Source organism: Momordica charantia, assembly GCF_013281855.1.
Source record: "Momordica charantia cultivar OHB3-1 chromosome 8 unlocalized genomic scaffold, Mcharantia_2.0 BLBB01000008.1, whole genome shotgun sequence".
NCBI classification, from domain to species: domain Eukaryota; kingdom Viridiplantae; phylum Streptophyta; class Magnoliopsida; order Cucurbitales; family Cucurbitaceae; genus Momordica; species Momordica charantia.
In genome coordinates, this window is record NW_028275166.1 from 3,084,357 (window position 1) to 3,112,247 (window position 27,891).

The window sequence follows — 27,891 nt, forward strand, 5'->3', positions numbered from 1 at the left end:
AATAAATGTAAAAACTATATATTTTATTTTTTTAAATAAAAAATATCTAATTTTTAAGAAGATAAGTAAAGTGAATAGCTATGCATAATTGGAGTTCTGTCTAGGATTTTAGTGAAGATTCATTTGACATATTTGTTTTTAAAAATTGCTTTAAGATTTGGTGATTCAAATCATGAAAATTCTCAAAAATTGTTTTTATATTTTTAACATTTTCATATTTTGAATTTGAAATTTTAAAATGTATGATTATATTTTTAAAAAATTAAAATTTTAAAAATATATTATTTCACATCGTAAACTTATTATATTTTGTTAAAATTAAAATATGCAAAATATAATATAATATAATATTGTAAAACAAAATTATACAAAATTTATATTAAAAATATTAATAAATTATAAATATTATTTTAGATTAAACTAATATTTAGCCGGTAACCATTTTAATTTACGAGCACTGTTCAACCATTTTTTAAATTGATTATTTAATTTTCAAATATAATACAAAACACATATGAAAATGAATAATATAACTCTACTTTCCATTGCAGATTTGTGCAATCAGATCATTAACGAAACTGTGTTTATCCAGAAGAAAAAAGAAGAAAAAAAATGAAAAATGAAGTTAAAAGAGCAGTGGATATTGAAAATTGGGATTATTAAGGGTGCAGAGGAAAGCATGTGATTAACAACAGCTTTTGTCCCATTTCCATCCCATCCAATACTTCATTTTTTTTTTTACTATTTAGTAACGAAAGCGACAACTTCTCTCAGATTCAGATTACAGATTTCACCGATGGCAACTTCCGTTATTCTTCCCCAACCACAAGGGCTTCCTTCTACTCCTCCATGCATATAACCTCCCTCTCCCCCTCCTCTACTATCAGCATCTTTCCCCCTCTCTCTCCTCTCTCTCTCTCTCTCTCTCTCTCCTCTTTCGCCGGAGATCTTCAACAATGCACACCGCCGCCCTCATCTTCTTCTCGGCGCTTCTTTCCGCCGCCTTCCATCCCGCTCTTGGCCTCGTCGACGGTAAGCCTCCGCCGCTCTCCGGTCGCCGGAATCGATGAACTATCGGTTCTACTTTTTAAAGAATTTAAATACGATGATTAAATCTTTTGAACCTATTTCAAAAGCAATATTAAAAGGTTTTTAAAGATCTTTTCAGTACTCCAAAACCGTCATCTAAAGCGTTTATGGAATTTTTTGTATTTCTTTTGTAAAAATTCCTTTCTATGGATAACGACCATTCTCGCCGTGCTGGGAATCCAGTCGGTCACGTGATGGCGAAATATCTACAGTTGGAGACCGACACGTAAAAGTTATGTCACAAATTTCATCGTTTTGGACGGTTGCGATTGAGTATTGAGTGGGGCCCACTGCTTCACTGGCGCCTGATAGGCTGGTGGGTGGGCATGGAACGGCATCCCCCACATGCTTTTTTTATTTTATTTTTTGCTTCTTCTTCAGTAGACCGGTGCGCAACAAATTCCCACATGTAGTGACAGTAACACAGAGCTTTCACCTATGGCGTTTTGCGAAAATCGCAGGTGATTTTTGAAATTTTCCTTTTGGTTCTTTCTCAGGGTATTTGCCGAATGGCGATTTCGAGAGGGGTCCGAAGGCGACGGACATGAACGGCACGGTGGTGAAAGGGCCGTTCGCGATACCGGAGTGGGAAATCTCCGGCTTCGTGGAGTACATAAAGTCCGGCCAGAAACAAGGCGACATGTTGCTGGTGGTGCCGGAGGGGGCCTTCGCCGTCCGCCTGGGGAACGAGGCCTCGATCAAGCAGAAGATCAAAGTGGTGAAGGGGCTGTATTACTCCATCACCTTCAGCGCCGCCCGCACCTGCGCTCAGGAGGAGCGCCTCAACATCTCGGTGGCGCCGGACTGGGGGATTCTGCCGATGCAAACTCTGTACAACAGCAATGGCTGGGACCTCTACGCCTGGGCTTTCCAAGCCACGTCCGAGGAGGTCGTGATTCTGATCCATAACCCTGGCGAGGAAGAAGATCCCGCCTGTGGCCCACTCATCGACGCCATTGCCATTAAGACTCTCTACCCTCCCAAAGCCTCCAGTGGTAGGTTCCCTATTTTACCAACTTAATTAATTGCTCGATCCGTGAAGAAATTTTGCATTGAATTCGGGATTTGAGTGGACTACTATAGGCTAGTTTCTTGATTCTCCAGCGGGGAATAAGAAATGAAAATATCGGTAGATTGATTGATTTTTGTGCATTTAAGGCTTCTGGAACTCTGTAGGATAGCATTCATATCTCGGAACTGAAAGAATTGCCCAATCGGTAAATGAAATTTTGCATTGAATTTTGGGATTGGAGAGGAGAGGACTTACTAGTTTCTTGATTCCTAGAGAGGAATGTTATTGTATAAAAATACAGGTGAAAATCGTTTCTGTGAAAATCACGTGCATTTAAGGCCTTCTGGAACTTTGCAGAGTTAATATTTTGAAATTTTGCCTCCATTAAAGTAGTTGCTTGATTTTATTGCCTCTGCAACCATGTGGGTTATCCTGCAGATCAGTCCAACCTGTTTTTGCATACGATTTTTGTAATCGCTGAAATTTTATGGGCTTGTTTAAAGATTTTGGAGTTATCTTCCGGTGTTTGATATCGTCGTTTTGTATTTGTCAGATAATCTGGTGAAGAATGGGGATTTTGAGATTGGTCCATATGTGTTCCCCAACGCATCATCGGGAGTTCTGGTCCCACCGAACATCGAAGACGACCACTCTCCGATCCCCGGCTGGATGGTCGAGTCTCTCAAGGCCGTCAAGTACATCGACTCCGACCACTTCTCCGTCCCCAGCGGGAAGCGCGCCGTCGAACTCGTCGCCGGAAAAGAAAGCGCCATAGCTCAGATCGTCCGCACGATCCCCGGAAAAACCTACATCCTCTCGTTCGTCGTCGGGGACGCGAGCAACTCGTGCGAAGGATCCATGGTCGTCGAAGCCTTCGCCGGCAAGAACACTCTCAAAGTCCCGTACCAGTCGAAGGGCAACGGCGGATCGAAGCCGGCGGCGCTGAAATTCCAGGCGGAGTCCACGAGGACGCGCATTATGTTCCTGAGCACATTCTACACCATGAGAAGCGATGATTTCTCGTCGCTGTGCGGGCCGGTGCTCGACAAGGTCAGGTTATTGAGCGTCCGGAACCCTAAGCCGTGAAGAGGATGAAATTCCATGGCCGTGAATCAACGGAAGAATTTGGAGTGGGGATTTGAATATAATAGTAGTAAGCAAGTTCAATCTTCTCTGTGATTTTTATGCCAGTGGTTTTGCTTGTAATGGTGAACGAGGAAGAAGAAAGAGGAGAGCGAGCGAAACGGAGTGCTTTGAAAAAAAAAAGAGGGGTTTTAGCGGAAAAATCAATAAATAAATATATATAAATAGTAATTAATACGATATAATTAATATTAATATATATATATATATGTGCGGGTAGGACTTCTATATAACAGTGTGATTTCAAGGGGAGCGGTTTTTTTCTGTAATCGTGATGTAAAAAAATCGAGTTAAATCGATTTTTTACTTACTTTTTAATGAATTACAATTACCATATTTCACGAATAGGTTCGGTTTTCTTTTTTTTTTTCCTCTTTCTTTCCTTTATGTTTCTTTTTTAAATTTTAAATTCAATTTTCATTAATTTTCCCGTACTCTTCCAGCCTTCCCACCAGGATACCTGTGGGGGCTGTTAATTAATTATTAAAATGCTCTGGTTTTTTCTGTTTCGCCAAAAAAGAAAAAAAAAGTTAAAATTTACTTTTGGTGTAGGCAATGATTTGTCCTTGTAGTTTAAAAATAGGACTTTTACAACAACAGGAATTAAATTATTATAAATTATTTAAAATTGAATGAAAATCTAAATATGTTTAATAAACTACAGAATTTAAAACTTTACTTACCAACAATGGGCACACGTGACTTTTAACAATATAAACTAAATTGTTACTAAAAGTTTAATGATATGGATTAAAATTAAAGTTTGGTTTGTTATCGTACAATATTTTTTTATTTTTTGTGAAACTTCTAAGGTGCAGATTCAAATTCATAATTTTTTATCAAATGTGAATAGGACCAAAAGACTAGGAAATGCTTGAATTATTACCTACTAAATTACAAATTTTTTCTTTGACATTATACTAAATTGCTTTAACGACGCTAAGGACAAAAATGTTATTTAACATAACTCTGATTTCGCTCCCTCTTTCTTAATAACCCTTCCCGGCCGCTCCCTCTGCCTCTGCGGCCCACTTCTCTCTGTTCCAGCTGATCTCATAGTACAAAAGCAATTAATTTTTTATCTGATCAATAGTTTAAAATTAAGAGAAAATGGCTATTAAATAAATTGGTGAAATAAAAGTGGTCCTTAAATTGTATATAACTAGATATTAGTATTACTAGTAAGTTTGGTTGTAGGTCATAAATTTATGTTTGGATTATGAATGAATCCATGGCTTAAATTAATGCTACTGTTGTGAGGGGAGGATTGTTGGATTTGTAAAGAGGATTGCAAACAAAGTCCCATATTGGTCGGAGAATGAGTTGATTATAAGATAGAACAATTATCTCTATTGATACTAGGTCTTTTAGGTGGAACAAAAACAGAGTCGTGAGAGTTATGTCTAAAGCGGACAATATCATACTATTGTGGAGACACGAGGGTATTTTAAAATTTTTAATTTGGCTTCTCCTTTAACATTGAAAGCAAGATTTTAAAATTTTGAATTTGAATTTGAATGGTGTGATTCATGTGGCTAATGGAGTTAGTAAACGTTTAATTGAAGATAAGAAAACCAACATTTACAAAACTGGCTCGATTTAATAATTTCATATTGTACTAATATCATGCATGAACTTAATGACTTTAGATCCCGCCAATTTAAAAATAGTTGAGTATGTAAGATATCTATTATCATCTCAACTATCAATCGTTTAATTACTCTTACAATAGTTGTTGAGTAATACTAAGTATATATATATATATATATATATATAATATGATACTTTAAAATGGAATGTTTTTGCTTTAATTAAACTTTATTATGATTTTAAAAGGAATAACAATCATGCAAAGTGTTTTAATAAAATGAAGAAGATGAATTGTAAAAACAATTTAATGTTTGACCATTTTTAGTAAATATAAGATCAAACAACAACTGCTAGTTACTTGATATTTGTTTACCCGTATCATGCTATAATGTCATTTTAAACCTAAAATTTTTCAATATTTTAATAAAATTATTATTAAAATGGAAAAGAATTCATACGAGAAGGATCAATGTCAAACAACGACGAAAGCAGAAATTGTCTCTGGACTGTTGACAACTCATATTTTTTCAGGTGTCTATGTATATAAAAATTTACACTTTTATTTTCCAGATTTTTTTGTCAGCATATTACCTTTTTTATTTCAATCATCCATATTTATCATGTTTAGTTTTTATTGATACTTTCCATATAATATGTTTTTTCAAATTAAGGCAAAACCTTCCTAAATTTATTAAAGAGTTTATATTTGAGCAGTTCTTGTTTGAATTTTTTTTTATATACGAAACAAGATAGTTATTAGCTTACAGTATAATAATAATAATATACCCCAAATATGTTATATAATATATATTGTTTTTGGAGGCTGCTGCTCATTTTTGAATTATGGGTTTATTTTGAGAGAGAAATAGATTAGGGTTTATTAGGGGTAAAAATCATATGGGAGGTGACTTAAATTTTGGTTTTTTACTTATTTATTTATTAAAATATATGAACATGGTAGCTTGTTAATTTTCACACGGACTCATCTACTATTTTGACAAATTAGATAATTATACCATTAAAAATATATATTATATAATCATATATCTTTATTATAAAAAGTCAGAAAAAAATAAATTTGGTAGAGTAATTTTGAAATTTTGATTACAAAAGGGAGGGGCTGGTATTAATTGTGATACTATGAGATGAAATTGTTTAGGTTGGATCAAGAGATATAGATTTGAAATCCAAATATGTAAAAAAAAATCGATGGAAATCAAGCTAACCAAAAGGTCATGGTTCGAACCTACATGTTGTACTAAAAAAAATTATTTAAATAAAAAATAAATTCAATTAATTAAAAATAGTAATAATGGAAGGCGATCTTGAAATCCGAGAATCCAAAGTAATTAGTGTTTTTAAGAGTTTAGAATTGCGAACTTGTATCTATTCTCGGCCTTTTCCGTTGCTTCAAGTTCAAACTCAAAGCCCATCAATGGGCCTTCCCCATATTGATGGAAGCTGCCAGGGCCCAGGCCCAATACAACTTAATTTCAACTCGCAAAACATTATCGTCGCCACGTGTAGGGCTGAAATTCAAGCGGCCTTTTGAAGCGGGACTTCAATCCAAGGGTGTAGAAAATCGCGTCGAATAAAAGTCGAACCCCTCCCCCGACCGAGTATAAAACGCCTCCCACGGCCGTCGTTTGCACTGTGCTTGCCTTCTGCCTTCCATTGCCGACCTCTGTTCGTGTAAAATTCTTCGCAGTTCTCTTCCTCTCTTAATCCTCCGTTGCCGATAGACATTTTCAATGGTAAGGTTTCTTCTCTCTGGTCTCTCGTTCCTCTGGTATTTGGTATTTCAATGCTTCTGCTTATTTTCGGTTCATTGCTTCGTTCAGGCGCTGCCGAATCAGGCAACCGTGGACTACCCTAGTTTCAAGCTAGTAATAGTTGGAGATGGTGGAACAGGTACGGAAATTCATCCATTGCCTTCATTTTCTCGATATCTCCTTCAGCTCAATTTGCCATGTCCGTGTAGTTTTTAGGAACCAAAGCTATGATGCTACGCCGCTGGTTTAACTAAACCTTACCTTCTTTAGTGGAATGCGATTTTTTTTTCTTCCTCCGTTTCTCATGGCGTATAAATTAGACTGGCGATGTTGCAAAATAGGTTTATTGACTAGGCGGTTCGTACTTCATATGTATTGTGTGATTAGAAATTTAGAGATTGTTAGATGTATGTATCTTTTTACAGACGTTTATTTATTGCGATGATGTCGTTTATCTCTAACTGAGGATTGTCTCCTGATCCAGGGAAGACGACCTTTGTTAAACGTCATCTTACTGGAGAGTTCGAGAAGAAATATGAACGTAAGAATGAACTATGTCGTTATTTATTGCTTGACGTTTAATGAATGTATTTGTAAGGTCGAAGTGTTGTTGATATTTGGCCTCACTTGATTATGAATAGCGACGATTGGAGTTGAAGTTCATCCACTGGACTTCTTTACGAACTATGGAAAGATAAGGTTTTATTGCTGGGACACCGCTGGTCAGGAGAAGTTTGGTGGACTTAGAGATGGTTACTAGTAAGTTTTTATTTCTATAAGTATTCTGGTATTTTAGTAGTATATATTATTGGAGTGGTAATTATCATTGTGGCTGACATCTATTGGATTTTCTAATACGTGCATGCACCTATACGTGTAATCATGTAAAAATCTTTTTTGTCCCCATGTAGTGATTGGTTGGACTTTCTATAATAAAGTTTCATGTTTTAAAGCTTTTGTGATAGTCTTCAGGAATGTGTCCTCCAGATGAGGGATTTGATTACTGAATGTATCAAGTTGAAAGCTTATTAGTGCTTGTTTTTGGTCTTGTTTTCCCTGATGGAATTGCATTACAGTCTATTCAGTTCTGGTTTAATTAATATCCTGATATGCGATTTGAATTGTGATTATCTAATGATTTTGGCATCTCATCCTTGAGACGTTCATGTTCAACACAAATATCCAGTCTTAACTCTTTGGTAACTTTTTTGGTACTTGTATCAAGTATTTTTAATTTTTTTTTTCATTTCCTTACATGACGAACATAATGAGAGGTAATAGAAAATACTTAATTGTTCTCAATTAATCGATTCAAGTGTTTGGAAGGCATGTTTCTATTATATCCTTTCATATTCTAATTCAATTGTTTAGAAAAAATTCTTTATTAACTTTTGTGAAAAAAGACACTGTTCATATTGTATAATACTAGTGATAATACAAGTATTATTCTTCTGTTTGAGTTTTCAACAGTTGGGTTATACTTCTGTTTGAGTTCTCACAAGCTTTACAAAAGAAAGCATTTCTTATCTCTTATCTTCTTCCATATCGTACTTTAAATATTGATATTATAGGTTGAGATGCATGTTTTCGAACAGTTGCAAAATATACTGAGTAGTTCTCATGTTCATGTTCAATTCTTTTAGGATTTGATGCGGCAGAGTATGTTTGTGACTTCAACTAATTGATTAGTTTTCCATGTCTGTCCCACACCCCTAATCTATTTTGGTATTCTTGTGATTTCAATTAATTTGTTCTTATTTCTTCTGTTGCCTGTTCTGATTAGCTTATTTGTTTGCTCATTACTGTTTTGTTGTGACTTCTTCATTCTTATCTGTTCTGATAAGTTTAGTTCTTTGTTCTTAATCTCCTGTTTTATTTTTTCTAATAAGTGTATCTTTTCTAACTATGCTTGTTTTTTGTATTTTTCAGTATCCATGGGCAGTGTGCCATCATCATGTTTGATGTCACTGCTCGTTTGACATACAAGAACGTCCCAACATGGCACCGTGATCTCTGCAGGTATTGTATTTAAACCTTAAGGTTCTGTACCACGTAAAAACCCGGGGTTTGTTTAAAAAGGGTGTTTGAAATCTGTTTATTTCAAAGAAATTTCAAGCACTTGTCCACTCGGGGCCTTCTTAAAGTGTTGAAAACAATATTTATGATTGGATGAGATTTGTTGGATTCTAGTATCTTTTATGTTGTTATTAACGTGCTGGGCTATATATGTAAATGAATGAAAAAATAATGAGTACATGGAAGCAAAAGTTCAAAATAAATTCTTTCCATTACGCTCATCAATTACTGCGTTATTTTTATATTATGTTGGTCCTAAACTTAGTTGGGATTGTTATGTATTAGGGTTTGCGAGAACATACCCATTGTGTTGTGTGGAAACAAGGTCGATGTGAAAAACAGGCAGGTTAAAGCAAAGCAGGTGACCTTTCACAGGAAGAAAAATCTCCAGTACTATGAAATTTCTGCGAAAAGTAATTACAACTTCGAGAAGCCCTTCTTATACCTTGCCAGAAAGCTTGCTGGGTAAGTTAAGTTGCTAGTGTGTGTTTGACGTAATCTCGATTGGTCTGTCCAGGACTTTATCTTTTATTGGAACTTGCAGGAATACGGAACTTCACTTTGTAGAATCACCTGCCCTTGCTCCTCCTGAAGTTCAAATTGACTTGGCCGCACAAGCAAAGTAAGTAGCTCGATATTGATGTTACCTGATTAACATTGTCTTATAAATTTGCATGACAATGTAACTTAAGGTTATTTGATGTGAGTTTTTGGTGTAATGACTTGGCTCTCAAGGCTATGTTGTTTACCATCTGTCTAGCTTGGGAGTAGCGATCATAGGTTTAATTTCAAGACTCCTACTTGGTTTGGTCCACTGAAATTTGTTAGCATTAACTTAGGGCGATGATTTTTTTTGTGTTTCAGGCACGAAGCAGAGTTGGCAAATGCTCTTGAACAACCTCTTCCTGATGAAGACGACGATGCCTTTGAGTAATGCATTTATACAAGAAGGCAGGCTTTTAGCTCTGGTTTGTAGGGTTTATATGGTGTTCGTGGTCTTCTGGAATTTGGAAAGCTGACCTGACCTACTTAGTTCTTTATTGAGGCCGTCTGTTGATTGTGTAATTCTCTACACGATTTGTCATTGTAGGTTTGTTTTGACGTAATTACTGTTATCGATTAAAATTTTGGTAAATCAATACCATTTGCGGTCTCTCTTGTTTATCTCTCTTGTTTAAACGTTATCTATATCTATAATTTATATATACGAATTAGGGAGAAGCTTTATTTTTCTATTTAGAAAGAGAGAAAATTAGAGGAATTGAGAGGAATACATTTATATTTGAGTGACGTAATTGTCCTCGAGGTAAAAGTATTAACATAATAAATTTCACGCCTATTTACTAGATATGAAAGTGTGCATAAGTTTTCATTTAATGCTTAATTTATCCTTCAATAATTAGAACAATCAATCTTAAAATCTTTGGTGTTCCATTTTACGTATAATTTGTCTTACTAAATTTTAAAAATAATTAACAATTACGCACTAAAAAATTTATCAAATTATAAAAAATAAAAAAGAAATCACTATTTTGTTCTTTCTAACAAATATAAATATTTGATAGATGCTAAACCTTTTTTAAGTAAAATTAACATTAATATATGATAAAATAAAATTGAGATATGCAAGCTGTTAAAATACAAAAATAAAAAATCACACCATCAAGAATTCTCCATCGGGTAAAATTGTATTTTGAGTACATGATCTAATTATAAAATTAAAATTTTAAAAAAAAATCAGGAGCCAAAGAAAAATGCATACTTCGTTGTCGGTCTCTTCGTTTGAAAACCATGCAGATTATAAGCTGAACTATTGAGGCACTGTTCCATTACGTTGTTGTTTATGTGCTCTTTGGCTGGGAAAAAAAAACTGCATGAAGCATTGTGGAGCACGTAAAGGGTATCAAGGTGGCTCTGCGAAGAGATATCTGAGTAAGGGAGCAACAACAGCAATGCTCAGGCTGTTCCCCAGCAAAGCATAACTGCAAAAACAAAACAAATCCCCATTATAATGTCTTGGGATTAAACACTCCTTGAGTTTATCTTATATATTTGGCAGTTTGAAACAATAGAGAACGCAAAGATTTCAGTTCTCATCCAGTTGTCCACCCATTCCAAAGGGTAGAGCTTGAAATTTTCTTAATTTTTAACTTTTTATATATCTAACCTTTCCATTCTAAAAGTTTTTGGGGTAATCTTAACTATTTTGTATGCACTTTTTGAATGCCCCTTATTCCTTCCTTCGCTCCACTCCTAGTACTGAATCTCATTTCACTCATGAGGCAGTGATGTTTGTCGAAGTCTTGAAATCTGATTACTTATTTTCAGCTTGTTTGAAAACATAAATAAAAACATTATTTTATCATTATTGACCTATAAAATACATGATAAATATTTAAAAATAAAATATAACATAGAATAATTGAATAATTAATTAAAAAATTTTACATTTTCAATTTAAAATTTTAGAGAGTGAAAAACAAGAAAGGATTATTACCAAACATTTTTTTTTAAGAAAGAGTTACGAAATGCAATTTTGTTTTTATTCATTAAAAAAACAAGAAACAAGAAAAAAAAATGGAAAATGAAAAACAAAAAACAACAAATAAGACCGTTGTCAATCAAGCCCTAACAGTTAACGTGTTTAATATTATCGAGAAAGGTGAAAGGTTAACTGTCAAGTGTTGTTGAACCATGCAGGAAAACCTATCGTCCTGACAGTCTAATCATTATGTCTAGAGAGGCCTGCAGAGTTGAACCTATGAAAGAGGAGGAAGGGCGGAGTCCATGAGAGATCGAATATACATACCATTGCCGAAGACCGATATGCTGTGGAAATTGAAAATCTTCTGGAAAGGAATGCAAGTTAGCAACCTAATATTAATAAGAAACAAAATCGAAAAATTAATAAACAGCGTGAGCTTGAGAATGAAATCAAAAGAAGCATCATTTTAACATAAAATCATCAAGGACCTCTCTAGGAGTAAAATATCTGAGCTTCTGTTCTTTCAGAGAATGAGCCTTGCCCATCTTTTCTTCCTGCATTACCAGTCAGTGAGAAAAGTGGGATGATGATGTTACAAGAAAAGTTGCATATTTTTATACTAGATGGACGAATATCACTGCTGACCAACAAAAACGGGGGGAAGTTGCAAAACACTATGGTTTTAAATAAAATTAAAAATCTAAATACAAGGGGAACTATAAAGGATTTGTTTGTTCACTTATTAACATGCAGTATCAAGTTTGAACATGATTCTTTTCCAGGTTCAAAAAATGTCAATTGCCTCAAATCAGAATCGCATATCTTCACAAATTCAGGTGAAAGTCTGTCATACAAAGTACAAACATACATTATTTAACTAACTCAAAAAATATACGGAATTATATTTAGTTATGATATTTGAAACTTAGGATTTAGCTATCTGTTATTAAGAATTTAAGGAAGGTGCAAGATCACATATTCGACACAGTTATGTTAAGGATAAAATTATACCTCAAAAGGTGCCAAAAGTGAACCAGTACCCTTCACATATCGGTAGTAGCTTTTTGTGAAACAGCAGCATCGCCTTGAATCAGGATACACAATATCTAACTCCCTCTTAAGGATCTATTGCAGAGTCTATAACAAGTTCTGTTGACGAGACAAAACAGATCTATAACAATTGAACATAAAATATGTCTGGATACCCATAGCACTGCCCCATCTGTCTATCAAACTGGATGGGACGAGATACTGATCAAAAGATCCTTGCTCATCTGTATCCTTGGTTTTCTCCAATGCACCCTCTCTTTGAATACTACTGGCATCAGAAAAACTAAATTCACTGTGATGGCTGGAATGATCAAGAAACCTACATATTGGTTCACAAGAGAGCAGCAACTTATCAGAAGTCGCTTGTGATCCATGATTTTCAATGGTTTCTATGTCAACATCATTCTCAAGTAATGGGCTTGGAGACCACAGAAGTTGATTATTGTATAATAGCCTGTGAAAGGATAAAGGCCTCCTTTTAGCCTACAAAAGTACAAGGATGCTAAATTTAGAAGCTACAAAAAGTACATTTATTTTCTTAATAGCCAATAATCTAAAAATATAGTGAAAAATGAATGATAAGATCTGCCTTCAAACACTAAATTCACAGACGCATAGTAAAGAAATCCATATTACAGGCATGAACCTTCACCAGCAAACTGATTATTTTTTATACGTTCGATGTTGTATTGCTGCATGACCATGCCACAATTTCATGTGGAAAATAAAGTGAAAGAACATACTACCATTGAGTTGATAAGAGAACAGCTCATGATGAGTTATGATGTCACATCTGTAGAAGTTTGTACAAAATGCCTTCTCAGTCAATCCAAAATGACTCTATTTTGTACCTAAAAGCGAACTTTAACCCTAAAGTTTAGAAAATGGTTTCAAATGGTCCTCGGATTTTTGTGCCTTTTATGAATCTTAATAGAAAAACGATGAGCACTTGAAACCTCTTATGGTGCATCCTCTATGGTCTATTTTCAATACATAGCAGAACTATGTTCCCTCCTAGTTTTTGGATTATGCAGCATATTTACCTGCTTATTTATTAAAGAAGTGGTTCCAAAATAAAATACCACAACACCAATTCCTGCCCCTCTGCCTTGTTCTTCATTATCTCTTTCTTCATTGTTGTTGAAGTAGGCACAAACTAATAAAGAACCACAAAATCCACAACATCAGAAACAGAGGGATAGGATCTTCATCCCTCGTCTTCCTCAAGCTGTCACCTACTGTTAGCTAAGTAATTTCCTAGATGCTTTCATTATTTTTCATCTTTTACTTCGTGGCAGTTGTGGTTGTATTTGACCTTGATTTGCCAATTCTGTAGCCTTGCTTCTAATTTAGAAGACTCTTGTGGGTCTAAAGCAAATGGCTAAAGGTAAGGCACTTATCAAGATAATCATGCTGATGGCACAATCACAATCCTTTTCTTTAGTTTCTATATGGAAACAATTAAACTATTTTTCAATACTTGGTTGGCCAGTTGGTGTCTTCAGAAGTATTACGCAAGGTTATTTTAAGAGTGCATCGAGTAGGCCCACCATTAGCTGAAAGTTTCTGGGTACTTCTTTTTCTATGCCCCCTTCTCTCCATTCTTCTTCATCTTGCTTGTCATTAGATGAGGATTTTCCCCTGAAAACCTGCAGTCTTAATGTTCTTTTTCTGAACTTTATGGGTTCAAATGACAATTTTTTGACTTAAGAGATGAATCTTCTCAAACCTCGTTGACTAAATGATGTTCTTCCTTGGAAGTTTTGATGATGTGTTATAATTACGAATCACCAAAGGCAGAAAGTTTAAACGATACTCAGCTATTCTGACTGGCTATTTTTAATGGCATTAAAAGCTCCATGACATTGTGATATTGGTGGAACTAAATTGGAAAGGAATCTGTTTAACAATAACAGCATGGAGAGGAAAGGAAGTGAAGAAAGTACGGTACCAGGCAGAAGTATCGTGGCCTAGAATATGGAACACCAAATTGCATTGGGCTTAAAATAAACTCCTGTCTAGAAAAATCAGCTTTTTCCAATATCTCAATCATTTTTGTATGTGTGTCAGATGTCTGCAACAGAAAGGAAAGCATCCGAAAAAAGATGAAGAATCAATCAAATAAATTCCAGTACACCAATAAGTTCAAGTAACATACCTCAAATCCAACAACGTTTTCCATGAATAACATTACTGGTGGCCTTGATGTTTGTAGCATCAACTCAAGAATTTTGAGGAATGAAAATGCCCGAGCATCGCCAGAATGCTTTTGTAGACCTATTTATATAAGGCACGATCATCCACTTTCCAGTTTATAAGATGCATGATTTACATGCATAAAATGTAGCAAGTAATTTGGGCCAGATTGTTCTTGATATCTTTTATTTTATTTTATTTGTGTTAGTGGGGGTGGGGGGAGAGAGATTTTCCAAGAAACTGAGTAAAGAAATGTACCCAGTGCGTCACTTTTCCAATGGGCATTTAAGTTATTATGTTCCAGATACAGACCAAGCACGGAAAAATACTGTTCAAATCTCTTTGGCTACTAATCAATGAAATTCTATTTAGATGGTGCCTTCAAAATACTAGTACTCTATTATGAGTACGAAATGAAAGGCAGAAGTAGTTAAATGTAGCCATGCAGGGATATATGAAAATCGTTAATTGAAAGAATGGACAAAATGGGCCAAAAACAACTGTCCAGCATCTCCTTAATAAGGTTTTTTTTTTTTTTAAATAAAAATCAATCTCATTTCATAGTTTTATATATTTCAAGCTAAAGATACATTCGGATTTGTTGTCTAAGATATATTACATCGTTGAAAAAAATATATAATAACATTTAACTGTGCTAACATGCTGTCATGTAGCTGCCATAATTTATGCTTAAAGACAGTATTCCCGTGAAGTTCAAATACTTGGAAATCGTTTATCATAATTTTCCGAAAATTAGTAAGAAACTCAAACTTAGTTAAAAAAAAAAACAAAGTATCTAATATCTAGCTAGTTCAACGATAAAGCATGTTCCCCAATGACAGTTGAGAAGTACAAATTTCTCACTTTATCACAGTGCTTTTATTGGAGAAGAAAAACATTCAATGGTAGCATTCAGCGAAACCATGAACTTGAAATTGGTCGAATACAATTTGATATTAATAACCAAGGAATGTACTTTCAGTATGTAAAATTTACCACAAAATTTCTTTAACTAAACAGCAGATGATATTGATAATTTATTTACTTCTAAATTGATACGAAAACACACCTTGTCGTGTATACGGTTGGCAAGGAGGTGAAAGAAGCCAAACATGAGCTTGGTAGCTGTCGATATCAGCAGCAGTCAGACTTTCAATATTACCCTATCCAAATAAAGTACTTAGAAAAGAGTGATATGGTCAATTTATTTGAGAACATCAAAGTTTATCCCAATATTATGCAAACTAAGCTGTATGCTCTGTTTTGTACTTGCCAAGATAATAGCCCTAGTAAAAGTTAGTCTTGATTGCAAAAGCCAACTGCACAAATATAACTGAACCAATCATTTGCATGCATTGCATCAACATTCACAAACATTCATATCTTCTCTTTGTCCACTTGAACGAAGTACAGGAAGTCAATTTATTGCAACCAAAGAAATATAGAAGGAGAGGGAAACAAGCTCTCCAACTGTTCAATTATAGAACTCTTCAGTGTTATTAGAAAGCCAAATAATATTCTGCCTACTGCTAAAAGCTTTTCCCATTTCTAACATTCCAAATAAGGCACATACTAACGAAGCAATGTAATGGTAAACAATTTCAACCCTTCTTTTTTGGAGGTGAAGCCAGAAAATCGTGCCAAAATCAACTCTAACTTGAGAAGGAATAACTCAAAAGTCAAAGGAGACCACGATTTCCCACGGCATCCACCCACCCACACTTTTATCATGCAAAACCAATACACAAATGCCATGTCTAACCTCCGAGGACTAATATGGACACGAAATATAAGAATTTCTTCGGTATCCTAAATGTCCAGACTCCAAATTAGATAATAGATCCAACGGCTAAGGATGCCAGACCTATGTAGCAGGGAAATCAAATGAGAGCGACTGGAAAGATTCAGATATCAAAAGAGAGCTACAAGAAAGACGCAGGACTGGTCTCAAAAATCGATAATTCTTTACTTTCCTGAACCTCCAAACTTCCAACCAAGCACATAGGGTTGCTTTTGGCCATAACTAAACTTATAAGCAAAAATTGACACTCCATTTCAAAGGAAGCTTCGCATGAGCTGTTACATGTCCTAAATTTTATGACGCTTTTGGTTTGGCAGTTCCAAAAAAAAAAAAAACCACAACGAAAGTTGTTTGAATCAGAGATTCCAGAAAAAATACTTCATATTGCTACCATACTTTCCATTTACGTTGTGAATTCAAACTAGCTGCAATTTGTAATCTTATCACTTAAGAAATACGTCCTTTAGTGAGTGGAAGGTAATTCCTAACGAAATAAATAAGCTTAGTTTCAACATTCAATATACTTAAACCACAACCGGAAAGTATTTTCATCTCAATTTTGAAAAAACAAAATAGTTTCGTTGTCTCTGTTGAGAAGCAGCAAAAAATTTACTCCTGCGATACAGAATGAATCGCCAAGACGCTGTCGAAAAATTGTACGACGGTTATGGTTTGGCAGTTCAAAAGAAAATCCACAGAGCTAGTTATTTGAATCGAATATTCCAACAGAAAAACACTTAAGATAGCTAACGCATCGTCAGCTTACTAGATGATTCTGAGGTAATTGCTCACCAACTAGATAAGCTTAACTCCAACATTCAACGACTTCAAATTCAATCTACTTAAGCCACGACTGGAAATAATTTTTTCATCTCCATTTTGAAGGAAACACCAATTTCATTGTTCGAATTGAGAAGCAGCGAAAAAATACTCGTACGATAGAAATAGAATCGTTCTCAATAAACAAAATAAGAAGAAGACACTGTCATACCTGATACGGACGATCGCCGAAATTGTGCTCGTAAACGTCGTTTGCTTTGTCGTTGATATCGAAAGCTTGTACCACTTTCGCATCGACGCCAGCACTCAGTAGCGAGTACCTCTGTTTGAATTCGATTAGCAAACGGTTCTAAAGAAAGATATACACATGATAGAGATGGAGGAAGAGAGAGGCGCGGGGGAGAATAGTACCATGCCACCAATGCCGCTGTAGAATTCAAGGACTCTCCATGGTTCGCCTTGCAGCTGCGGAGAAACCTTCTCCATTTGCCCCTCGTTACTCCGCCCCGCTCCCGCGAAATCTTTGTGCAGTGGTCTATGCTCTGCTTGGTTACTGGAAATTGCTCTTAAGGAAACCCATTTTTTTAGTTCTTGTTTTTAAGATACCTAGTTAGAGTTGGAAGGTTGTGTTAATAGTAAATAATACTAACTTCGATTATTAGTGACTTTAATACTTTATAATCATTTTTTTCATGTACTCGGTCTTCGATCAATAAAAATTTGAATACCCTTAATAATCAGTACCAACTTTAGAGTGTCAATACATCATATATCTTCCCCCAATGTGATATAGTTGGAGGTGAAACTACAGGTTAAATACATTCATTATTTAATACAATATCTTATATCTTATATATGTTCGCTTGAATAAGTTTGTTAGATATACGATGGACCTTAATGTGACTATCATGGAGTTGCAAACAATTATTGAAAATCGATATTTAGTCCAAAAAGAAAGTATCGAAGTTGTAGAAATTAAATGTAGTATAAATATATAATCTAATAAGAATTAGATATCAAATAATATATTATGACAAAAATGAAATCGCTCTTAATGCAAATATAGCATATATCTTCAAACCTCAGAGCGCGTAGTTGTTTATAAATATGTTTTGCGTCATTTCAAGGTTTGGTAACTTCAAATGAAATTGTTTATAACGTTATATGTCTTGTTTTTATTCATCACAATATGTGGTGGTGGGGATTCAAACTCACAATTTATTGGTCGGATATCTAGATATCTTAACCAATTGAACTATGTTCCGATTGACAATAGTATTGCATTGTCACATTCGAACTCACAATCTTTTGTTGTTAATGTTATATATTCGTTAGTTGAATTGTTCAATATAGTGTAATTTTTAATAAAACGTGGAAGTACTACTCCACATTGAATATATATATATATATATATATATATATAAAAAATATACCAACAAGAATTGTCAATTGAAAGTAGTTCCAAAAATAAAATTTATAGTTGTTTTTAATTGTCCTCGTGAGTTTATTTTATTGAAAACTATGTGCTTTATAAAATAAATGGTTAATTCATTTAGTGTCGTGTTTTTATTACGTGGGGTGTTTTTCATTTGTATAACAAGTCACAATATTTAACCATTTTTAAAATCTATAAACCAATTTGTAAAAATTAAATTAAAATCTATAAATCAATTTTACACATAATTAAAAATTCAAGATCCTATTACACACTAAATTAAATTTAGGATATAATATATTTATAAACGTAACGAAGTATTTTAAAAAAAAAAAGAAGAAGAGAAAAACTCACGTAATAAACAGAAGTAGATGTCATATTTTGGCAACCAAATTCAATAAATTTGCTACGAATTTTAGAATGGGTTGAAAAGTAGATATGATGGGCTTAAGAAAAAACACCGGCCCACTTTCATAAGCCCAAAAGTAATGAATCCATTATCATTGGGTCGTCCGAAGACCTCCTCCACGCTCCAAATCCAGCGCAAGCATCTACTCCATTCTATATTAACCTACGCCAGTACGTCCATCTTTCTGAGGATTCACTCTCATCTGGGTTCACTTTATTCTGTGGTTCTGCGTTTTTCAGGTCACTTCTAGGGTTCCCATACTTCAATCTGCTACTCGTTGACGTTTTATTCGCGATTGTTCTTTGATCTACGTTCTTTTTACTATCTTCAACTCTCCTTCATTTTGGGTGGGGCGAGTTCATTATTTGCGGCTATAATTTCAACTTTCTTTTATGTGTATGCTTAAAATTCATTTCATTGCAGTTCATCTCCTCTGCAGTTCGAGTGGTTTTTACTGTTTTTTGTATGCTCTCTGACTGTAGAATATAAAATCTATTTAGGGTTTAAGGTTTTGCACTCCATTATTTGCTAATTTACTTTGCCGCGGGTTTTTTAGTATGCACCATATTGATTTGTCCGATAGTCTTTGGTACCTTAAATCAATTTCTTGGTTGATTTTGCTTCTTGCGTACCCATTTACGCGAGCTTATAGAACATTTTTGTAGATATTCTACGTCGTTTTTTTTAAGGAATGACTGCTCTTTGTTTACTTCATAGTGTAACGAAGTATTATTTATATTTGATTCTTCTTTTCCTTTCAAGGTTCTATCATGCAATGCTTGTGGGCTCTTTTACTCTTGGGCTACGATGTAATTTTAATTGTCTAAGTGATCATAGCGAATTTGTACTACTTTCTGACGGAAAGCTAATTCCAGTTTATCCGTGATGATTTAATGTGTCATCCTCCCTACATATAACTATTGCTTATTTACTTAATTATTTTCGCCGTCTTATTACTTAGGAAGAAAATGTCCATGTTGATTGATGCTAGGAAAAAACCATTGGAAAGTGTGAAAGTGCGGAGTAAAGTACTTAAAACGAGAATTAAATCCTATTTTCGTTTTCGAACATTGCTTGAAGAACAATTATGCTTTTAGTCACAGCAGTCAGACTGTATGGTTCGTGGAGAAACTGGTCCATCTCTCCCTCCATCTCTCCTTCCGGTTCTCAATTAAGCTGCCGCTGCCCTTTCTCTCACCATTTCTTCATGTTCCCTTTTTTATTACTTATTTTATCTCTCCATTTCTTCATATCTGTATTTGTCACTAACATATCTGTACTTTATTTTTTCCTATTTTGTTTATTTTTTCTCTCTCCTCTTTCATCATATTTTTATATGGCAATTAGAATGGTAGTGATTGAATTCAACTCTCAAATTAGGTCTATGGTTGTAGTGCAAATTTGAAGCTGAAGGAAGAGAGAACGTTTGGAGCTGAAGGAAGAGAAGGAAAAGAATGACGAAGAAGAAGAATCCTTTGGTTTTTATGGATGTCTCAATTGATGGAGACCCTAGGGAAAAAATGGTTTTTGAGGTATTTACCTATTTACACCTGTCAAATGTATGGATTGGGTGCTTAGCCTTTATTTGCATGATACACATTGTAGCCTTTGTTAATGGAGGAAAGAGTGAAATTTAACTTAGTCGTGAGTGTTATTTTTCAATATGGTTACTTTTGCAAGAGTACATACTTAATTGGGTCTTTGTTTTGCATGATATTTTCAGCTTTTTTATGATGTGGCTCCAAAAACGGCCGAGAACTTTCGCGTGCTGTGTACAGGTAAAGCATATGCCAGATATCAATTATTATTTCATGAAAATCAGTGTCTGTTTTACTCATATTATTTCAACTATCAATTAGTTATCAGGCTGCAGAGCATATTGTTGGTAGTGTAATGATGACCATATCATCTTATTCATATATAATTAATTTTACAGAAATATGTATTTTTGAGTAATAGTCCTTTATTTTTAGATAACTATGTATGCTGGGCAATGTTCCTTTCTTTTTCTTAACTATTTATTTCTAACGTTGGCAAAACAATCTTGGCCATATAATATTATTTATATTTAGTTGGTTCTATAGAATTATTGTGGTAAGCAATATTCCTCTCACCTTTTTAACTATTGATTTATTTTTGAATTACTCATATTTAAGAACTTGATTTTATTTTCTCTTTTTTATTATAATTTATCTTCAGGAGAGAAAGGAATTGGCCCCAAAACTGGAAGACCACTACATTATAAGGGATCTTTTTTTCATCGGATTATTAGAGGCTTCATGGCACAGGTATGTTGTCTACATCTCGCTGGCCATTTCCCCTAAATGTAACGGATTTTATCTTGGCTTGAATGCCATGTATTTTTCTAGTTGAATGTGCCTTAGAAGTGGTCTGCCTTTTAGTCAGTTATCCTTGTTTATGCTGTAGGCTACAGGGCTGATGGTCAAGAATCCTTTTCTTGTGATGTAGTTTTAAGGTTGTACTTGCTATGTTGTCCATCATAATTTTTACTTAGTTTTTTCACAACCGATGTAGTTTGTAGTCATGTTATATTCTTTCTTTACCATGAGTTAATGGTTCTTTTTCCGTATCTTTCCAGGCTGGGGATTTTGTCAAACGAGATGGTAAGGATTTTCTCCTGCTTGTTTATTTTTCTCATTGTGTTGTCTGTTGAAGTTATGTTTACTGTTCTTACATTGTTTTCTCTGTATATTTATACTACAGAAATGTTATTGAATCTGTTAATGGGTAGGAATGCTCTTAAAATTTATATCTTTAAATTTAGTATTGCCATTTTTTAGATTTAATTCTTGCAAACTTGTGCTTGCTCGTAAAACGAAGTGAATAATTATGCATGCACCTTGGTTGATGCAGGTGGCTGATTTTAAACTATGTTAGTTATCAAGTTACTCTTTTACTTGGAATTTGAGGAAAAAAGTGCGTTTTTAAAATGAATTATTTGATTTGTACAATGCATCAGGCAACAACCTTGTACGATTTATTTCCACTCCATCTCTTCAGTTTAGAGATTAGGGATTCTTCATTAATGTAGGATAGTTCAATAATTTTTTATTTAGTACTTTTTGCTTGGTAGTTATACCTTTCTTATGTACGTGACTGTTAGTAGATAGTTGATAGTTAATCATTGAGGAGCTAGCCTGTCCTATGACCCGTGGGGGGGGGGGGCATTCAGAGTTGAAAGAAGTAATTGACAATGATCTTTTATGAATTGATAGCTGCCATTTCCTTTTTTGTTTTTGTGAAAAGTTTGTTCAAGATTGTAACTAGTGAACGGGAAGCTTGACATCTGATGGTTTCTTTGAAAAGTTGTTCAAGTATTTCCTGTGCTGTTTCTATAGAAGTTATAAGAAACGTTGACCTGTGAACAGGATCACCTTGTAGAATATTTTTTTGCATGATGATGCTAGTTAATTCTTCCCTGGTCTTATCTTACTCAGGTACTGTTGGAGAGAGCATATATGGGGGAAAGTTTCCAGGTGAATGCTATTTCTTTTAAATTTATGCTTTCCAGAATTAAGGTTAACTATGATTTCACTTTGCTTGTATGCTTGTTGTTTAACGATTGACTTAATGCATGATTTGCTAAGGGGAAAGAAATGTGTTGTTTGTTGAAATGGGCGTTGTCTTTTTCATCAGTCTTTTACCGATGTGAATAATCTTCAAATTGTAGATTTGAGAAATTTGAAGGCTAATATTCTAATTTTAAATTTTTTAAAGCTGAAGTTAGGAAATGTTTTTTTAAAAAAATAATTTTTGAAGTTTTAAATTATTGATAATATGAGGAGTATGCTTGTAACGTTTTGGCGGCTATGGATTTTGGTCATATGGTTTGTGCTGTTGCTTCTTGCATACGTCTTGCATACTCGCTATTTTTTCATTTGATGGCATTGGGCTGTGGGTATAATAAAGATTTTGCTGACTATTGATTTCTATGGTATTCTGTATCTGTAAAGTTAATTTGGATTCATTTCATTCTCATGATAAAGAATATTTTGTTAACTAAGAAAATGCAGGTCATGGAGTCCCACTTGTTTTCCATGAGGTTCTCCCCTACATTGATAGGTTTCTTTTTCATCCGAGTATACTATCTGCTTTATTTTTTTAAATAATTTTACTGAGAGAATTTCTACATGTGATACCAATCAAGTTTCAGTTCTCCTTGTCTCTAACATGATACCTTAATCCATCTGTTTTAATTTAATGGGATAGGTCAGAAATGGTCCACGATATGTCTGTATTGTGACCATTACTGCATGGCTTTCTCAAGCGTACATCTTAATGCTTGATATATCGATTCTGAAATCTATCTTTTTGTTTACATATTGTTGTCTGCACAATCAATTATTGCTTTTGCAAGCTATTAAAAGGTTTTTGTGTTTCTATTTTGGTGTGAAATTGAGGGTAACGAATGTTTTTGGGATTGTTACAGATGAATCTCCTCGACTGAAACATGATGGACCTGGTCTTCTGTCTATGGCAATTGCTGACCGTGACACTTTAGGCTCCCATTTTCTTATTACATTTAAGGCCAATAATCATCTTGACAGGTTTGTTAATGTTGTATTCCACTAATTTGATTGTTCATGTGCATGTGGATGTGAATAGAAGTTTGATGGATATCGAAGTAGTAATATTATTTACGTGGACTCAATCTCATTATCCCTCCCTCCCTCATCTGTTAGGAAGCATGTAGTATTTGGAAAGCTTGTCCAAGGCTTTGACGTGCTGAAAAAGATAGAAAGCGTGGATGTTGAAGATGGCATTCCAACTGTTACTGTGAAAATTGTCAATTGTGGTGAATTTAATGAGGGTAAGTATTATAAAACATATTGGTAATTTATTAGTTATTGCAAGGTAATTTGTTGACCCGGCCCTCTCTATAAGTTAGTTGACAGTTTACGCATGTGTATTCTCTACTCATTTCTGAGCCTAAGTATATGCACGCCTGTTCATTTTTCATTTTAAATATCATTTTGCATGCAGAAAAAAGGAAGATGAATAAATCAAAAATAGGAAAAAATGATTCTTCAGACGACGACAGTTATGAAGAAAAGAAAAGAGGAAAGCAGAAAAAACTAAGGGAGAAGAAGAGGAGGAAGAGAAGATACCACACATCTGAATCGGATAGTTCTTCTGATTCAGAATTAGACTCCTCCGACTCTGAGAGTGGTTCTGACTCAGATCTGTCGTCGTCATCATCATCTTCTGAAAGTTCTAGTGATGACAGGTCTAAAAAGAGGAAGAGGAATTCTAAGAGAGGCAGATATAGGCATGGTAGAAGAAAGGATAAAAGGCGTGACAGAAAGAGGCGGAAGCATGATAAGAAATCAAAGAGAAAATCTAAAAGGTTATTGATACTATCACTTAAAAGTACATCTTTATTTATTATCTGGTTTTTGAAAAGAATTTACTAAGAGCATAGATCTTCAGTTAAACGTTGAAGTGTTTTCAGTCTTTTTTTTGGGTGTTTGGGGGCGAGGGGGTGTTGGAAATGTTTGATTGGTTCTCTTCTTATAGTTGATTACTTGTTTCTTAGGACATGCATATAATTTGGACTTTTCTTTGAAGTTGGGGTTTTCTTGCGTGTAAAGCGTTTTCAGTTCATGTGAGTGACAGCAGAATGAGGCTTTTCAGCTACACTATTATAGATGCAGTTTTGAGCATGTGATTGTATATTTAACTTGCTATTCTTTTTGGGCAAATCGCATGATATTGGCTGTGAACAAGGTTGAATATGCTCTTCCCAGCTATAGATCTACCCCAGGTTATGTTATAGTTGTCAATTCGGCTTTGTAAGGGTGTGCAACTTTAATTTTTTATGAGAAACAATTTCATTTACCAAATGAAATGTAAAAAGGGGAAAGAATTCGTGTTAAGTTAAAAAAATGTCTTTCAGATAGTGAAAAAGGCAAAATAGTGTAATTGAAAGAAAAAGTCGAGAGTGATTGCACCATATGGCTGGAACAGGAAGAAGGCCAAATTAACTCAAAGGATTTTTCTTTTTCCATAAAGGCTTGTATTTCTCAAGCTATAAAGACCAGAAGAAAGTCCTAATAGAAGTGAGCCTCAAGATGTTATCTAAGGACATAAGGAGAGAAGGTAAGTGACACTGAGATTTTGCATCGGAGTTGCAAAGATAGCTATAGCTGGTGGATGGGCCAATTAACAGCAATTGTTTATAATAAAAAAATGTATTCTGGTGGATGGGTTACATTAACTATTGGAGTTGTCTTTTCAAGCATACTTACTTTTAATCATCTCTTAGCTATTATGTTTGAGTGTATTGTTTGTCATTTTGCTGCTTATTATGAGACTTCTCTTGGGATTGGGAGGAGAGAGCTGCTGTTGGGATGTGATATTTGTGATGTCTTGTTTTGGTGAACTGAAGAACTTTCAATTTCTCAATAGCTAGAATTTCTTTGTTCTTTTCATGCAAGATGGGCATTATCTAATACTCAGTTTTTCTCATCTCAAGGGGTTTGGACAGTGTTACGGATACTGAAAGTGATAGCAAAAGCAGAAGCAACTCCGACCGAGATGGCCTTGATGGTCAAGGGATAGATCTAAAGCGGTCAGCAAAAGCTGGTAGTTGTTTGTTTTTTTTCTTTATTCAGTCCTTCATGTGAATTATGATGATGGGTGATTTAGTTTATTTCTAATTTGATCTCACTCACTAGCTGATTGCATGCAAATTTGTTCGTCATTGAATAATCTCATAATTTTCTCATTAATTATCTCTTGAAAGAAAATGCTAAAATAGAATCGGCATAGGGAAGATGAATATGACAGCATGTTTTAGAATGGTGCAGAACATGGGTTTAATTAATAACAAGCTATTACTATGTTTTTTATGATGTCCTGCAGCTGAAGATGATGTACCTCAAGTCTCAGATGCCCGTAATAGGAGGAGAGGAGAGGCAGATATGATGATGGTACATGATGGGGAGAGATCCCCCAAGGAGAATGGTGAGCGAAGGAGCAATGGTGTTGCTGCAGTGGATTCTAAATCCGACAGAAGCTCGGAAAGACAACCTGATATTGTAGATGACCACCCTGGAAAATCTAGGTCCACTCTTCATTCTTGTCACACCTCAGTTATTCTTTGTGCTTACAAATTGTTCCAGACCTGGTATTTTATTTAAAGTTGATGAGCAGGAGTCGAAGCATTAGTCCTAGAAGGACGATGAGTAAGAGTATGAGTATTAGTCCCAGGAAGAGTCGCAGCAAAAGCCACAGTGTCAGTCCGAAACGCAGTATGAGCAGGAGTCGAAGTATTAGTGGCAGCCCCCCTCGTGCACCATTGAGGAGCAGGAGCATCAGCAGAAGTCCTGTTCGAAATGGTAGCAGGAGCGTCAGCAGAAGTCCCGTTAGAAATGGTAGCAAGAGCCCAGGTAGAAGTATTAGCAGAAGCCCAGATAGGGGAAGGAAGGGTAGGAGTATCAGTAGAAGCCCATTACGAACCAGGCCTCAAAGAGGTATTAGCAGGAGCCCTTTGAGATCCAATCCACCAAGAAGTCTGAGTAGGAGCCCACCTAGAAGAGCCTCTAGAAAATCAATTAGTAGAAGTCCTGCAAGAGTTTCCAGAAGTGCAAGCAGAAGTCCAGTGAGGTCCTCTCGACAGAGCTTGAGTAGAAGCTCAGGTAGGGCAACATCTAGGAGAAGTGTTAGTCGAAGTCCTCGAGCACCAGTCCGGAATCGAAGGAGCTACTCCAGGAGTCCTAGTCCCGTCCGAAGGCCAAGGTCACCAGTATCTGATAGAGGGAGGAGTGCATCAAGAAGTGCTTCTCCAGAAGGATCTCCAAAGCGCATCAGGAGGGGGCGTGGTTTTAGTGAGCGATATTCATTTGCTCGAAGATACAGAACACCCTCTGCATCTCCTGTACGGTCATACCGTTACAGTGGTAGAGTTGAACGTGACAGGTGAGCTTTTTGACCACTGCTGAGTTTTTATGGTCGCTCCCAGTGTGTTTTTAATGCTTTTAGTGAAGTGCTTTTGCTTGTGTTACTAGATATTCAAGTTACCGAAGATACTCTCCTAGGCGTTATCGAAGCCCTCCTAGAGGAAGATCTCCGCTAAGGTTTGTCATCTCTACTATATCTCACTATTAAAATTTTTAATTAAATCTATCCATGAACACTTGAGTTTCTTTCCCATCTGATTCAAAACCACATTATATTTCAATTCCAATTTTGCGGCAATTTCACGTTGAGACATGACCGGCTTACAGCTTTGATCTCTGAGACGAGCATAATAAATGCCCTGTCTTGCCTGATTGTTTTGATTTTAAGTCAGCGGGGTAAACTTCTTGTTATACAGATACAGAAACAGAAGAAGCAGGACTCCCTCTGTATCCCCTAGTCCTCGTTACCGTAGCCGTCGATATAGTCGTAGCCGAAGTCCCATTAGGAGCCGGTCCCCAGTTGAGGCATCCCGGTCTCGTTTGTCTCCTAGAGTAGTTGGGCGGAGATCTCCTTCAAGGAGCAGATCCCCATCAAAATCAAGGTCCCCTGCTGACTCGCAATCCCCCAGGAGGCCTATCAGAGATAGGTCCAAGTCTCCTTCTGGTAGCCCAGATGGGAAGAAGGGCCTGGTCTCGTATGGCGATGGATCTCCCGATTCAGAGAGGTGAAAATATTGGTGAAAAAGGTGTGTTCCAGCTCTCTCATCTCTCGTTCCTTGAAAAGAGAAATTATAAGTGGATTCTAGCCTTTGTATTAAATCCGGCTTAGATTTGTACTAGAGCATGCTTCCTAGGATATGCAGTGAATAATATTAACTTGGATCGTGTTTTAGGTTATTCAGTTCAGACAGTATTGTTGGTATGCTTGTAGTTGTTGGCCAGTTTGGTGAGATCCCATAGTTTGTGTTGATTAAAATTCAAAGATTCTAGTTGGCACAATATTCAGCTTTAACTCTTGTTTATCAGCACAAGGCGTTTTGAATTAGAGCTGGCCTAGCTTAAAGGTTCAGTTTCTGTGTGGGTACACCAGTTCTTAAATAATCTAAATTCTGGCGTTTGGAAGAAAAATTA

The 27,891-nt window shown here is 35.4% G+C and overlaps 4 protein-coding genes across 11 annotated transcripts; 3 read left to right on the forward strand and 1 right to left on the reverse strand.

Annotated features, from left to right (window-relative positions):
• The first annotated feature begins 868 nt into the window (after positions 1-868).
• LOC148209386 (BIIDXI-like protein At5g11420) lies at positions 869-3,589 on the forward strand. Its single transcript, XM_088128119.1, has 3 exons — positions 869-1,032; positions 1,587-2,084; positions 2,655-3,589. The coding sequence occupies exons 1-3, from the start codon at positions 957-959 to the stop codon at positions 3,185-3,187; spliced, it is 1,107 nt and encodes a 368-aa protein (XP_087984245.1). The 5' UTR covers positions 869-956; the 3' UTR covers positions 3,188-3,589.
• A 2,842-nt stretch (positions 3,590-6,431) lies between these two features.
• Positions 6,432-9,846, forward strand: LOC111004646 (GTP-binding nuclear protein Ran-3). Its single transcript, XM_022275740.2, has 8 exons — positions 6,432-6,588; positions 6,676-6,745; positions 7,091-7,147; positions 7,248-7,365; positions 8,536-8,625; positions 8,968-9,147; positions 9,227-9,304; positions 9,547-9,846. Exons 1-8 carry the CDS (start codon positions 6,586-6,588, stop codon positions 9,614-9,616), a joined length of 666 nt encoding a protein of 221 aa, XP_022131432.1. The 5' UTR covers positions 6,432-6,585; the 3' UTR covers positions 9,617-9,846.
• A 439-nt stretch (positions 9,847-10,285) lies between these two features.
• On the reverse strand, positions 10,286-17,574 carry DNMT2 (DNA methyltransferase-2). Of its 2 annotated transcripts, none has more exons than XM_022276606.2 (10): positions 17,406-17,574; positions 17,206-17,316; positions 15,483-15,576; positions 14,376-14,494; positions 14,169-14,291; positions 12,373-12,700; positions 12,179-12,273; positions 11,656-11,721; positions 11,492-11,556; positions 10,286-10,664 (listed from the first exon to the last, which is right to left on the reverse strand). In XM_022276606.2, exons 1-10 carry the CDS (start codon positions 17,478-17,480, stop codon positions 10,586-10,588), a joined length of 1,155 nt encoding a protein of 384 aa, XP_022132298.1. In that variant the 5' UTR covers positions 17,481-17,574; the 3' UTR covers positions 10,286-10,585. The 2 variants fall into 2 exon arrangements, with proteins under 2 accessions (XP_022132298.1, XP_022132299.1); XM_022276607.2 differs by having other exon boundaries at positions 15,483-15,538; positions 17,406-17,567.
• Positions 17,575-18,962: 1,388 nt separating this feature from the next.
• Positions 18,963-27,785, forward strand: LOC111005142 (Cyclophilin-like peptidyl-prolyl cis-trans isomerase family protein). 7 transcript variants are annotated; one of them, XM_088127335.1, is made up of 15 exons: positions 18,963-19,077; positions 20,219-20,370; positions 20,562-20,616; positions 21,038-21,126; positions 21,438-21,462; positions 22,297-22,335; positions 22,864-22,921; positions 23,289-23,406; positions 23,542-23,669; positions 23,843-24,206; positions 25,335-25,444; positions 25,724-25,925; positions 26,015-26,779; positions 26,869-26,937; positions 27,177-27,785. In XM_088127335.1, the coding sequence occupies exons 2-15, from the start codon at positions 20,327-20,329 to the stop codon at positions 27,487-27,489; spliced, it is 2,379 nt and encodes a 792-aa protein (XP_087983461.1). In that variant the 5' UTR covers positions 18,963-19,077; positions 20,219-20,326; the 3' UTR covers positions 27,490-27,785. The 7 variants fall into 7 exon arrangements, with proteins under 7 accessions (XP_087983461.1, XP_087983463.1, XP_022132234.1 ...); XM_088127337.1 differs by having other exon boundaries at positions 22,873-22,921; XM_022276542.2 differs by lacking the exon at positions 22,864-22,921.
• Positions 27,786-27,891: the final 106 nt, after the last annotated feature.

Excerpts from the sequence above, each read along its gene's own strand:
- LOC148209386 (XM_088128119.1), top strand. The coding sequence starts at position 957 with ATGCACACCGCCGCCCTCATCTTCTTCTCGGCGCTTCTTTCCGCCGCC. Across the intron at positions 1,033-1,586 it reads CGCTCTTGGCCTCGTCGACG|GGTATTTGCCGAATGGCGAT; the intron begins GTAAGCCTCCGC and ends GTTCTTTCTCAG. Across the intron at positions 2,085-2,654 it reads CCCTCCCAAAGCCTCCAGTG|ATAATCTGGTGAAGAATGGG; the intron begins GTAGGTTCCCTA and ends TGTATTTGTCAG.
- LOC111005142 (XM_088127335.1), top strand. The coding sequence starts at position 20,327 with ATGTCTCAATTGATGGAGACCCTAGGGAAAAAATGGTTTTTGAG. Across the intron at positions 21,127-21,437 it reads TTAGAGGCTTCATGGCACAG|GCTGGGGATTTTGTCAAACG; the intron begins GTATGTTGTCTA and ends GTATCTTTCCAG. Across the intron at positions 22,922-23,288 it reads GTTCTCCCCTACATTGATAG|ATGAATCTCCTCGACTGAAA; the intron begins GTTTCTTTTTCA and ends GGATTGTTACAG.
- DNMT2 (XM_022276606.2), bottom strand. The coding sequence starts at position 17,480 with ATGGAGAAGGTTTCTCCGCAGCTGCAAGGCGAACCATGGAGAGTCCTT. Across the intron at positions 12,701-14,168 it reads GGCCACGATACTTCTGCCTG|GCTAAAAGGAGGCCTTTATC; the intron begins GTACCGTACTTT and ends GTACTTTTGTAG. Across the intron at positions 10,665-11,491 it reads CATATCGGTCTTCGGCAATG|TTATGCTTTGCTGGGGAACA; the intron begins GTATGTATATTC and ends TTGTTTTTGCAG.
- LOC111004646 (XM_022275740.2), top strand. Across the intron at positions 7,366-8,535 it reads GGACTTAGAGATGGTTACTA|TATCCATGGGCAGTGTGCCA; the intron begins GTAAGTTTTTAT and ends TGTATTTTTCAG. Across the intron at positions 9,305-9,546 it reads GACTTGGCCGCACAAGCAAA|GCACGAAGCAGAGTTGGCAA; the intron begins GTAAGTAGCTCG and ends TTTGTGTTTCAG.